Source organism: Aythya ferina (assembly GCF_964211825.1).
Source record: "Aythya ferina genome assembly, chromosome: 3".
Taxonomy (NCBI): domain Eukaryota; kingdom Metazoa; phylum Chordata; class Aves; order Anseriformes; family Anatidae; genus Aythya; species Aythya ferina.
This window is the reverse complement of record NC_140298.1, coordinates 39,269,475-39,282,980: the sequence shown is the minus strand read 5'-3', so window position 1 is coordinate 39,282,980 and position 13,506 is coordinate 39,269,475. Positions and strand designations below refer to the sequence as shown.

The 13,506-nt window shown below is 49.9% G+C and overlaps 2 protein-coding genes across 3 annotated transcripts in view; both read right to left on the bottom strand.

Annotated features, from left to right (window-relative positions):
- Nucleotides 1-8,340: 8,340 nt before the first annotated feature.
- ZFP36L2 (ZFP36 ring finger protein like 2) lies at nucleotides 8,341-10,494 on the bottom strand. The gene is made up of 2 exons (XM_084514652.1): nucleotides 10,296-10,494; nucleotides 8,341-10,064 (listed from the first exon to the last, which is right to left on the bottom strand). Exons 1-2 carry the CDS (start codon nucleotides 10,344-10,346, stop codon nucleotides 8,595-8,597), a joined length of 1,521 nt encoding a protein of 506 aa, XP_084370778.1. The 5' UTR covers nucleotides 10,347-10,494; the 3' UTR covers nucleotides 8,341-8,594.
- A 1,605-nt stretch (nucleotides 10,495-12,099) lies between these two features.
- THADA (THADA armadillo repeat containing) overlaps nucleotides 12,100-13,506 on the bottom strand; it is a 164,167-nt gene continuing 162,760 nt past the window's right edge. For both annotated transcript variants that reach the window (XM_084514649.1, XM_084514650.1), the window contains exon 38: nucleotides 12,100-13,490. In XM_084514649.1, coding sequence (XP_084370775.1) covers nucleotides 13,149-13,490 — 342 coding nt within the window. In that variant the 3' untranslated portion in view covers nucleotides 12,100-13,148. The remainder of the gene's footprint in view (nucleotides 13,491-13,506) is intronic.

Below are 13,506 nucleotides of genomic sequence, written 5' to 3'. Positions count from 1 at the left end.
CCATCACCAAAAAATATCCATTGCAAGTATGACAGCCATGAAATTCCTACCTTACATTTTGGCTTGCATTGTATTTGCAGATGGAAATGTTCCCCATAAACTGAGATGCTTATTTCTTGCTTTGTAATGCTCTTGCAGCAGTTTTAGTTGCAAATCATGTGCTATGAATTCTAAAACCCGTGTTAAATTCCAGTTTAAGATGTGGGTTACCATAGGAGACATTTTGAGTAGCCAGGACAGGCCATGACTTTGTGTGCATGTTGACGCTAGCCAAGAGCTGCATGCCACTTCCAGGGGAGGTGGCTTTTCCAAGCGTCCAGACTAACCCTTCTTCAGCACCATTTCCACAGTCTTCCAAGCCACACTTCCCCAAATGCAAAATGGCCAAACTGAGGCAAAATGTTCAGGCTTAGCTCTAGAAAGCTCAGCATGGTTTGATGGTTTGCTGCACAAGACTTTGCCTCTGCCTGTCTGTTGGGCATTATTTGGTACATCCTGGGATTTCAATTGCATATGCAGGGAAAAAAAAAAAAAAAAAAAAAAAAAAAAAAAAAAAAAAAGAGAGAGAAAGAAAGAAAGAAAACTCAGAACATAACTTAGGATGTGGTTTCACAGGCAGTTCAAATCAATATAAAATTGCACTGATGCTGAAAGTGGAGGTCCTAGCCTCGCATTGCTCACATATTCCTGCCCTCTCTCACGCTTTTGTTCTGAAACCACGAGGCCATGGGATGAGTCCAGATCAGAGCACTAATCTAGCAGAAAACAAATTCTTGTCTTTTTAGAGTTGGCATTCGTTTGGATTGGCAAATCGCTGCATTCCTCATCTAATCTGACCTTTTAAAAAAGTATTTGTTAACACTGAACTCATCTAAGATTTACAGCATGCTCTCCATCCCTATTACCACAACAGCACACGTTCTGTGTCAAACCCTCTCTGTTTATGTGCCACATCTCCACGCTGCAGCCAACATGAAGAAACAACTTGCCCTCATACAGGTACAGGCGCCTGATAGGCACACGCTGACCCAAGGCTCTGCTGCCCCAGAAAGAGGTGTCGTGGCCTTCCCTTTGATGCACTCCTACCATCCCGAGGAAGTGTTTTGGGCATACCTAAAAGGACAGAGACACTGCTCTTTTGTAACACAGCACAAGCTTTTATAAGTAGAAGTTGTATTAAAGGTTTCCATTTTGCCATCAGGTTGGTTTGTCAGCCACGTGGAAATTGCTAGCGTTAGCCATGCTCCAAGGAAACAACATAATGCCAAACTGGGACAGGAGAAACCATCACTGGGGTGTGCTCATTAAATTACAAAATCTGTTTTCAGGTTCTGGTGATCCGAGGAGAGTTTCCAGAGCCTGCTGGGGCTATTGCTTCCCTTTTCTGGTGGCTGAACAGGGACAGGCAGAGCCACACAGACACGTTTGGCACACACATCTCTCTTTGATGGTTTCCATGTGCAGCAAAATCTGTTATTCTGCAAGAGTATCCAAAGGTGGTATAAAGCTTTCTGGTTGAAGCACAGGCTGTGAGTAAATACAGACAGAAATAGCCTGTCAAATCCTTTCAGAGCCAACGTAACGCATGACTGCATGCAGGTTCCTCTCCTCCCTTATTCCTTCTCCCTTCTCATTTACCCATGGGAAGAGCAAACCACCACCCAGTGTCATCAGCTGGATTACAGCCTTTACTGAAGCACACAAGTCTACTTTCAGGGTTGACAATATTTAGGAGATCCAGAGCTCCACATGCACCACCCCAGCCAGCAAGAGCTCTGAGACCACTGCAGGGGCCAGAGCTACTTGCCATCCACAGGCCAGCAAGGATTTATTTTTAAAGCAAATAAAAATGAAGGTGAAAAATGGTCATTGATGGAAGAGTCAGAAACCTCACGTATACATGGCTTAAGAAAGCCTTAATAACCACAAAACCCAGTGCTTCTCTGCAATGAGGGAACAGTTTCCATACTGCCGCTCAGCTTCCTTTGCATACAGTATAGTGAACCCTATCCCAACATTTATGTGCATTGAAGGCTAATCAAGATCCTGTAAGTTACCAGGCCTCTTACTGTTATTGAATTTCCCTCCGTTCCTTATCTGGAGTAGCTATTACAATTCCAGGCATTCAAGTGAACGTCATTCAGAAAAGATAAGGTAATAAGGCATTGATATAGGACCCTTATATTTAGATTTCAGCATATCTGGCTCCCTGTGTATGTTATTAACCATGGTAGAAAAAGGGGTTTTAAATTACCCAGCGTTTCCTTCTGAAATGGGGTACAGAATAGAAATTGCTCAGCAGATGTCATCTATCCCTCTTCATCAACAGAGAAGAGAGTTATCAGGATAATTTTGCCTGTTTTTCTACAGGAATGCCAATTTTGGGGGTTCACTCCCACATGCCTCCATTAACACATCCATTATATTTCTTTGAAAGGAGAGATGAAATTACTTTCATCTGTTTGATTAGGCTTTGGGGAAAAAAATCCTTTTAGACACATGGTCCTCTAAACAATACTATCTTCTTAATATTAATTAAGGCATTAGACATAAAAATCAATACTCTACAGTACATTCAGCAAAAATTACACAACCTGTTAAATCTATGCTAGGTGATAACGAGCGCTTCCTTTCACATTCAGAACTTCTCAGAAGATGCTGAGTTTTGCCACACAACCTGTATTTAATTTCAGGTAAATAAGACAAAATAACTGCTATGGGATGCACTCACATTAATTAGGACTACTTTTGAGGTGAGTTTTCCTTTAAACACTTAAATCTTTTCACATGGCACAAGAAATATTCAAGGTCCGTGTGAGTCATTACATCACCAATACAAAAAAGAAGCCTTGAAATGCGCAAACCAAGAATTTCCCAAAGAATTTTGGATGAAATGGTGCTTCTCCAGACTTAGCAAAACCCACGTGGGATGGATAAGCTGATGCAGCAGCTTGCTGCAGAGGTGCCATGCCCTCCATCCCAACACTCCTGCCTCATCTCCTGGACGCAGAGCACCCTCCCTTGCACCAGCTCTGAAACTCATCAGACTCTTTGCTGACCTGATGCAACTCTAACGCAGCAGGAAGTACCTTTTTTTTTTTTTTTTTTCCATTTCTGTCTGGTTGCTAAAACACACTGACCTGCAGGCAGGTGTGGCACGTGCCAGGGCCAGCTGGGGTGGGTGGACCTGTTGGTGGCAGTGGACTGAGCGCCCAGCCCTGGTCACCTCGTGCAAGCTGTGAGCAGGCTGCCGGGCTCGGCCGGATCAGTGACCTGAACCAGCTCGGTGAGCAGCTCAGAAAGGGACAGGGAGGAGCAGAGCAGAGGAACTGCTCTCTCTCAGTGAAGGCAGCCTGCTACATCATGCTTTTAAGAAGCATTTGGACTGTGCACTTAGTCACATGGTCTAAAATTTTGGGTAGACCTGTGCGGTGCCAGGAGTTGGACTCGATGATCCTTGTGGGTCCCTTCCAACTCGGGATATTCTATGATTCTATGATTACCTCGAGTCTACCATTTTCATCCCAACTTTCTGCTTGCTTCTTTAGCAGATGAGCACTTACGGGTCCAGCTGCGGCCACATGGGACAGTCCTGCCTCCAGCTGCCAGCTCTGCCCTTGCTGGGCCACCACCACCCGGCTGCGGGGTCAGCAGAAGGGAAGCGGTGCCTTTATTGCAGAGGCCTTAAAGCACTGAGGAATGTGAGCTTAAGGTGAGGTGTCAGAAAGTGGAGGTTCAGCTTCCAGAGCTGATGTGTTGCCATGCTCTGGGAGCTCAGCAGGCAAAACCTGAAACGTCCCACCTTACCCGTGACAGAGCACTGCCACTAGAAGCTCTGTCAAGCAAGGTTCACTCTCAAGGGCAGCCAAACAAGACAGACCACACAATTACAATTACATAGTAAAAGTCCCTTAGCTTTAATACCTTTCTAGCAAAACGACAGAATTAAACCAAGTACATCGTGATCACAAACAAAAATGAAATTTCAGGCCTTCTTTGAAAACGGGATTGTCAGATGCACACAGTATCTTCTTTAAAAGTAAGCCGCACATTCCAAAATGTGTTGAAAGACCTACGGGGTGGGATGGGATGGGAATGGATGGGATGGGATGGGATGGGATGGGATGGGATGGGGTAGGGCATGAGAGCAGAAAATGGCCAGGAGGCAACAATAACTTCTTTTCCAGAGTAATGGAAGTGTTGCATAGGTCACTTAAATGATATTTGGAAAGGGGTTCATACCCTACCTATCTTTAACCAACAAAGCATGAGTTTATGACATTTCGTATTAGAAATATACTGAAGAGCTGACAGCCTACTGACTCCTCCTGTGCTGGCGCAATGTCTTCCACAGGTTACACAGAGCATGCTGTAAATTTGACTTCCTACTCTTGAACAGGGAATAAATCATTACCAAAAAAAAAAAAAAAAGCTTAAGTTAGAGCCACGACATGCTAAGTGGAAAGCAGCATTCCTGTGCTCTGTGGCACACTGCTGGGAACATTTTCCATGTTGTGCAATCCATTCAGATGTGTGCTGAATCAGGTTTAGTTTTTCTATGAACTTGTGTCAGGCAGCAAGACCCAAAGCCAAGAGAAAGTAAAAGCACTGGAGTTTCAGCACTCCTGCTCTACCTGAAGAGGACAAAATGAAACAAAGAAAGAGCCCCCCTAGAAATAGAGAGGACTCGGGATCAAAATCAAAACTGCTGAGTTGACATAGTTGAAAACCCCATAATTATCATACCGAGCCATCTTGAAACAGGTCCTTTTTCAAGGTCTGTGCCATTACACCTATTTCTATGAATGTGCAAGTCTTTGCTGCAATTTCTTTCAGATTATCAGCTGAAGCAAACATTCAAGACTCAGCCCTAGCCAACAGGACTTTAAGCGCCCCAGCTACTGATGTGCAATAGCAGAGACCGTGGAGCTCCTTCCCAGCCCATGGCTCTTGCAGAAAGAGTTTGTTTTCATGCAGAGCATATTGATTTATTGCAAGGTATCAGGAATTTCTGAATGGTCTGGTCAGCTTTACATGCTTCGCTGACTTTTGAAATGAAAGCAACAGAGCTTCTGCTTAAATCAACACTGTAAGTCACCAGTTTAAAGGTTAACACTTGATTGTGCAGCGCAAGAAAGAGACACTTATCTTCCCAGTCCAAGGACTTCTGGTTTTCTGACCAGTGGCACATAACATTGTAATGGGTTGTTTTGAAATACACTTTTGCAGAGATATAAACGAAGCAGGGTGCAAGAGAACTGGCCTCTGAGCCCTGGGGCAGGCTACAGGGCAGCCCGGGCCCCGCTTTCCCACATGCTGCAACTTCGGGGACTGGTCACCCAGGCTGTCCTGTCCCACTTTGGGCAGTTTCCAAATCCCAAAGGCGAGTTAAGACATTGGCTCGGCCACCCGCTGAGCTGAGAGCTGAAGCCACGGGCGCCCAGCTCCTGCTGGCGGGCACAGGGGCTGCCGCAGGACGAAGGAGGGACCCGGCCGTGCCAGGTGCCCCGCAGGCAGCGCGTGAAGCAGCTCCTCCAGGAGTCGTTTTGGGAAGCCACGGGAGCGATTCCAAGCACAAAGTGTCAGGCCGACCCACGAAAAAAAGGCGGACCGCTGCCGCTGGCCTGTGTTGTCATACATTGCTTACGTTTGTTTTAATTTTAAACCCAGAGTCAGTCCAAGGTTTGTTACACAAACATATGGCACCCGTATTACATTCTGCCTCGTATTTATAGAAAGTACCGTGGCAGTCCAGACAGCGCAGAGATGCCACGATGTTAACAACATTTATTATTAGCCTGACAAAAGAACAAAAATATGCCTGTAGAAACCGTGACTGAAAGTTTAAGGGATCGATTGGAGAAAGGAACCAGAGTGGGGAGTCTGGAGTGAAGAAAATCCCTCCAGCAATAACAAACGCGCAGTCCCCAGGCCACCGAGTTATTATTTTGTTATATAAATACACCCCCAGAAAGGTAGTTTGTTGAAAAACCCAAGCCCTGAAAACCCTATTACCACGTTTAACACGGGCCCGATTAACACCAATATGCCCCAAGCCCCGGGAGCACCCAGGCAGGAACCCTCGCTCCTCCCGCTGAGGAAGGCAGCTTTTGGGACAAAGGGTAAGCCTTAATTACGCCTTTTTATGGCCCAAACTGCCATTTCCTCCTTATCCCAAACAAGCAGGGAAGGCTAATGGCACGTTACTAGCCATGCTGGTGATAAATGCCATTACTAGATTTTTCCATTCCAGCTGCTAAGACAGAGGCAGCAGGGGCCCGATCCTCCAGGCCTCTTCCTAAAGGAAGAAAAAAAAAAAAAAAAAACACGCAGGGGGGAAAAAAAAAAAAAAAAAAAGGGGAAGCAGGACAGAGCACACCGGCGGCACCCACAGGGCCGAACCTTCTGGAAGCGTTTATTAGCTTTGGCCACCGACCAGAGCTGGCTGCAGGAGTGGGCCGGGGCTGCAGGGCCTGGTTAATCTGCAGCCAGGCCCGGGCGTGAGGGGGGCGAGCGGGAAGCACGGCCTAGGCAGGGCTCCAAGAGTTGGGGTTGTGCTGGTTTTTTGTTCCTTTTTTTTTTTTTTTCAAAAAAACTTTATTGGGAGAACTACAAAACATTTACAGTACAAAGTTTACAGTCTCACACAATTTGTAGTGAACTGACTCCCGAAAAATATATTACAACTCAAGTTGACTTATCCTTTAGTTACATTCAAAACATACTTCTGTTAAAGTAGTCCAAAAGAGTACATAGTGCTCAATCTGTACCTATGTACAAACAAAACTAAGCTACTGCTCATTCATCCACCGTCCAGGAAAGTTTCGGAAAACTCCCGACTTTCTACATAAGAAAAAAAAAATTACAAGTTTTGGAATTCAATTAAACAAGATATGCTCGTGTACTGTATAAAGTTTCAGATCCAAAGATGGCCTCCATTCTTATAAAATAAAGAGTGGTGAAATTTTGCTGTAGTTAAAACCCATCCCTACATTCAAATTATCATCTCAAGCATTAAGAAAAATACTTATTTGGTTGAGAAATATTTAAGGCAAGCATGGACCCTCAAGAAGGCACTGTGAGACATAATACTGGGACCCCCAATTATTGCTACATACTTTGAGACTACATCACAGTGTGATTGGTGGAGTTAGGCAACAAGAAATACTTTTTGGTTACTTTCAACAACTCTGAAATTAGATTTGCCACTTTGAAGTCTGATTGCAAAGTAAGTCTTTTTTTTGTTTTGTTTTGTTGGTTTGTTCCCCCCCCCTTTCTTCTATTTGTTTGTTTTTCAACTCGGACGGGCTACAACCATTTACATTCTAAAAAACCCATAGAAATTGCTCAAACTACTTCCACAGCATCGAGACCGATTTCTATAAAGAAACCATGCAATCTTTCAGATTTACGTAAACAAGGAAAGAAATTAATGAAATAAATATTACATACAATCTCTTAAATTAAGAATTTTACTCATTTACAATAAAATAACCAAGTGAAGTTACAAAAAGGCATATATTACTGTGAAAAGAACACACTCCACATTTCGCCGATTAATAATGGCAATCATAATTTAAACATAATAAAAGAATATATATCTATTGCTTTTCATCATACCCGATAAATACAGTATGAACAAATTACCAATGTATACTTTTCACAAGATAATAAATAAGTTAAATAGTTTCATATTGAGTTGTGTGCAGTGACTCATTCATGCAATCAACTCAAACAGCTAAAAAAAAATTAAAAAAATCAGCAGTTATTCTCCAACAATTACAAACTAAACTCAGTTGAGTGCTTCCAAATAAAGCAACAACAAAAAAAATTGTTCTAAGCCAAACATCCACTAAGTGGTGGCAATGGAACCAATATTAAACTTTGGAATGAAGGTTTTAGCATTTGTTATAATAATAATATATAGATATATAAAAAAAGAAGGTTGTTATCAAGGCATATTCTTGGCAGGATGTTGGATTTCTCTTTTCTTAAAAAAAGCTTATAGGTTTTAGTTATGTTCTGTGTTTTTATTTGAACTGGATTGAAAGACAAGAACTGCTCGGTGGCTTTTCTGCGTGTGCCTGCAGATGTGGAGGAGCTGGAAAGGCAGAACCCGCGCTCCCCGGATTGTTTGTTGCTTTCTGGTGGTGTCTTTGCTAACGCTTTTTTGTTTTCTTTCTTTTTTTTGTTTTCTCTGAACACAGATGGAATGGCTGCTGCTGGTGCGTATCATAACTTGTCTCCAAAGAACAACGAAAAAAAAAAAAAAAAAAAAAACAACCCCAAAACAAAAATCCCCTTCTTCCAAGGTCTCTCTATAAAAATAGGTTTGTTCAGTTCACGTCACTCGCCCTTTCGCAAAACGCTTTTTTTTTTTTTGTTCAGCTCTCGGTGGATATATAGATAGATATACGTATAAAAAAAAAAAAACAAAAAACAAGAAGAAGAAGAGCAGGGTTCTCTCTCTTCGCCCTGTGACTTACTTGCGCTCGCGGCTGCGGGGGGGGCGCGGGGCCGGCCCGGGGGCGGCGGCGGGGGGCGCAGCGGGAGCAGCAGCAGCAGCAGCGGCAGGGGCAGGGGCAGCCGCCGGCCTAGTCGTCGGAGATGGAGAGGCGGCTGAAGATGGGCAGGCGGCGGCCCGAGTCCAGGCTGGGCGACTCGGAGCCGCTGAGCGAGCCGGAGCTGAGGGAGCCGCTCAGGTAGCTCTCGCGGTCCGACAGCGAGTCCGGCGGGCTGGGCGGCGCGTCGAAGACGGGCGACTCGGAGAGGCGGCGCAGGGGCTGGAAGCTGAAGGGCGGCGAGGCGGGGGGCGGCGGGCAGCCCCCCCCGGGGGGCGGCGGCGGCGGGGGCTGCTGCTGCTGCTGCTGCTGGCAGCGGTAATAGGCGGCGGCGGCGGCTGCCGCGGCGGCGGCGGCGGCGAAGCTGGGGGTGTGCAGGGCGAGGGGCGCGATGAGGCTGCCCAGCTCCTGGCCCGAGAAGGCGAAGGCGTTGTTGGCGCAGGGCGGCGAGAGCAGCTCCTCGCAGTACGACGAGGCCGAGGCGGGCGGCGGCGGCGTGCGCGACCCGCCGGGGCTCTCCAGCAGCGCGGCGTCCAGGCGGCCGCCGGGGGGCGGCGGGGGCGGCGGGGCGGCGGCGTGCGGGTGGTGGTGGTGGTGGTGGTGGGCGGAGAAGCCGGAGAAGCTCAGGCTGTGGTGCAGCTTGGGCCGCTCGCTGCCCCCCCCGCCGCCGCCGCCGCGGGGGTGCCCGAAGCCGCCGCCACCGCCGCCTCCTCCTCCTCCTCCCAGGGGGTGGTCGCGGGGGGCGAAGGCGCGGAGGTCGCCGGTGCTGCCGGCGGGGTGCGGGGCGTGCTGGTGGTGGTGGTGGTGGTGGTGCGGGGGGGCGGCCGAGGCGGGGGGAGCGGCGGCCGTGCCCCCGCCGGGCGCCGGGCGGCGCTCGTCGGCGTTGTGGATGAAGTGGCAGCGGGGGCCGTAGGGGCAGAAGCCGATGGTGTGGAAGGTGCGGCACAGCTCGGTCTTGTACTTGGGGTGGCGGGTGAGGCTGCGCAGCTCGTGGAAGCCGTGGGCGAACTGGCACTTCTCGCCGTACTTGCAGGCGCCGCTCTCCTCGAAGGGGCGGCACAGCTCCGTCTTGTAGCGCGTCGAGTTGATGGGCGCCCCCCCGCCGCCGCCCGAGCCGCCCCCCTTCTGCTGCTGCTGCTGCTGCTGGAGCTGCTGCATGAGGTGCTGGCTGCGCTCGCCGTTCTCGCTGAAGGAGCGGTCCCGGAACTTGTTCTCCTTGTTGAGCAGGGCCGTGGGGCTGCTGCTGCCGCCGCCTCCGCCGCCGGAGCCCGTCTCCTTCAGGCTGCCGAACGAGGAGGAGGAAGAGGAGGAGGAGGAGGAGGAGGAGGACGAGCTGGAGCCGGTGGGGCTGGGGAACTTGGAGCCGCCGGCCAGGGCCGGCAGGTTGCTGGTCGAGTGCCGCCGCAGGAAGCCCGGCGCGAAGCTGGAGCTGGGGGGGGTGACCGGGGTCCCCACGGCCTTCTTGTCCAGCATGCTGCTCAGGTTGGTCAGGGACTTCTCCGTCTGCGAGCGGGGCGGGAGAGGGGGGAGACGGGGAGCGGGAGAAGAGGAGGAGGAGAGAGCGGAGAGAGGCGGGTTGGCTCGCAGCGCGACCGCCGGCCCGCGCCGCCCCGGGCACGGCCCCGCAGCCGCAGCCGCGGCGGGGCAGGGACGGGGACGGGGACGGGGCTGGGGGCGCGGAGCAGCCCCGCGCCCCCCGGGAAGCCGCCCCCCTTGCCCCGGCCCGGCCCTTACCTTGCACAAGAAGTCGATGTCGTAGAAGGCCGATAACAGCGTCGTCGACATCGCTAGATCCTGTAATGGTCGGACACGCAGCAAGGACCGAAAGAGCCCGCTCCCCTCGGAGGGTTTGCAAAAGCCACGACTGGGCGGGAGGCGGCGGCGGCGGCCGGGCCGGGGCGGGGTGGGTGTGGGTGCGGGGGGGGTGCCGGCCGCTCACGGGTCCGAATCGCTCCCGACTCCTTCCCGGCGGGGCGGCGGGAGCCGGGCCGGGGCGGCGGCGGCGGCTGCAGGGCAGCGGGCGACCGGCGGGAGCTCGGCGGGGCCCCGCGCCGCCCCCATATAAACGCCGCCGCCGAGGCACGGGGGGGAGGTGCCGGGGCACAGCGCCCCGCCCGCCGCCCGCCCCGCCCCGCCCCGCCGCTGGCCGCCATTTCGGGTCGGCGCGGAGCCGCCTCCTCCTCCTCCTCCTCCTCCTCCTCCTCCTCCTCCTCCTCCTCCTCCTCCTCAGCCGCTTGTGCCACGTAATGGGCCCGAGACAAAAGCCCGGGGCCGCCCCGAGGCCGGGCGGGCTGGCTGCCGGCTGCCCGCAGCGCGCTGCTGCTCGCCCCCCCCCCCCTTCCTCCTCCTCCTCCTCCCGGCCGTGCCCGGCGCTGTGCCGCCCCCTGCCGCCCCCGCCCCGCCGCTGAGGGAAGTTGGTCCTGGGGGAGCCGCACTCCCCGAGTTACTCGGTTTCATGGGCACCGTGGACCTGTTGCTACGCTGCTCTGTCCGCATCTGCCCAGCGCTCAGTATGAACGTCCACACGCACTTCCCCTTCTTTCCAGCAAAGCACAAAAAAGCCAGGGCTAGCAGGCAGCCGTACACTCGCTGCTGAAGCAGCCGAGGGCACAGAGCCCAGCCGGCCTTTCGGTACGCGACAGAGTTCCCCCTTCTGCCAGGCTTGCTGCTGCACCAGTCCCACAAGCTGGGAGCTGCGCTAGTGGGCAGCTGTCAAGCAGCCGTGCGGCTCCTGACTACCCTTAAAAGCGGCTTCCAGACATAACCTGGGCTACTCTTTGCCCAGGAGCTGAAAGCAGATGCCAACGAATTAATTTCCAGGCCAGCTCCCAGCGTGGCTTTACTGCGTTAGGTAACACATACCCTGTGCAACACGCTGCCATCTCCCATTCTAACGTTCTCCTTCTGCTGCGTGAAGCCTCACGTTGCACTGTGCATTACTTACATAAGTAATCTCAAATCCTGGAAGCCTACAGCGAGTACTTCCACTTCAGACGTGAGATTTTGCCTAGAGTGAGTTAGCCCGGTGCAGTTTGCACATGTTCATTAGGCTTAATTCGACAGTTTATCTTGTTTTACAGCAGATTCCTCCCCAAACTCACGCCGTCACAAGGAGTCGGCGACACGAGTTAGGTGCCACAGGCAGGCCAGGACGGTCACTCTTGGTGAAGAGCCCGGCCAGGAGCTGACACAGGGTCTCGGGCTGCAGCCCAGTGAGCGCTGCTCGCTGCAGGGCTGCGTTGCGTTGCGCTGTGTTGCATTGCCACCTCCCGGAGACCGGCAGCACGGCAGAGCCTGCAGCCCTCCCGACCGCTGCACGCTCACCGCATCGTCACCCGGACGCGCAGCTAGGCTGTGCTAACGTACAGCTACGAGCCGCGAGGCCGAAAGTGAGCAATGGTGTATTGCACATCACTCTGTAACTTCCAAGGAGACTGCAGTATCTATATATATCGACTTGCAGCTTTGTTTTGGCTATGTCCAGCTATGGCCGGACCAAATATAAAACCATAGCCCTCGACTGAAAGAACATAACAAATCCTTTTTAAAATAAGTATTTATTTTTGACGTCTCACTTTCACATGGCAACCAAATCCAAATTCCCAGAAAAATAAATCCACAAAGTGCAACAAACGTTTTTGTACCTCGGACAATGAAACAGTTGAGCACTGGACACATTATTCCACGCGGCTCTTACCAAGGGCTCGCTGCAAAACCTCGGGAGGGAGAGCGCCATAGCATGAGGACGCTTCCTACACATCTCCAGTGGCCTCGTTCTACCAAACAGGACCTTCTTTTTCAAGACTGCTTGGAGAGCAAGGTGTTTTGAAGTAAAGACAAAACTATTCTGCTCTAAGTGGAACAGCTGCTTTGCTTTCAATGCTGCCAATTTCATTTGAGAGCAATTTTACAAAAGTAGTTATTTGATTTACAGGAAACACAGGCATGCGAAGCGTAACTAATGCTGTTTCCATCTACAAAACAAGGCTACTAGCAAAGTAAGGATCCTTGCCTTCCTCCAGAGAAGAATGCAGTAAAATTTAAACTGTAGTCTAGAATTTGTCACGAACAAAAAAGAAGGATACAAGGTTTAACTTAAAATAAAAACTTCCCTTATCAATTCAATAATTAACATTTTACCTGTCGAAATGAGCCTCCCTCCAAAAAACAGATTTTTTTCCTGGTATTAAAATACAGGAGGTAAAAATCCAGGATAAAACGACAGGTGGCCTGCACCTGGATGAATGGAAAATATTAGGCTTAGCTGCTTTACTTCCTACAGTAGCTACAATAAACCATACTCAGCTGAATGAAATTAGCAAATGCATTTAAAAGGAACGGTCTCCCACAGCACACCTGACCAAAAAAATAAATCAATGGACTCATATATGGAAAATGCGTTTTTAGCATGAATAGTAAATAGTTTGTTACAGGTTTACTGGGGTCGCCATAGCAATACCTTAACTCCTTGAATATCCATTGAATTCAGTCCCCTGCTAATCCACTATAAGGTCTGTAGTTCCCTGAGAATTAACTTCTAGTGGTTTTTGTTGGTTTGTTTTCTTTTTTCCTTTTTTTTTTTTTTCTTTAGTTCAGTGTTTTTGGACTTTCATTTTTGCAAATCTCATCAGACTTGAGCAAATTTATTATTTTAAGGCAGAGTGATATTCTTTCATTCTGAATAGCTAATTTTGTGAATTCTGAAGTTTTTGAAAATTCTGGAGTCGGAGGAAGCGCTCTAAGAAGGTGTGCAACAAGCTGGGCTTGGTCCTGTGCCCTTCTGGACAGTCGATTAAGTTCTTGATCTGGTAAGGTTAGATGAGTCACTTGTATAAGCCGTAAAAGGTGCTTACTAAGTTGTCTGACGTTAGTTAACTTCTCTTCCCAAAAATTAACTTCCCCTTTATCAAACAGGTTATCATCTTCTTCCTTAATGAAAAGAAAA

What these genes read in the sequence shown, in the direction of transcription:
- ZFP36L2 (XM_084514652.1), bottom strand. Translation starts at nt 10,346, where the DNA reads ATGTCGACGACGCTGTTATCGGCCTTCTACGACATCGACTTCTTGTGC. An exon ending in ACATCGACTTCTTGTGCAAG is followed by an intron (nt 10,065 to 10,295) that starts GTAAGGGCCGGG and finishes CCCCGCTCGCAG; the next exon opens with ACGGAGAAGTCCCTGACCAA.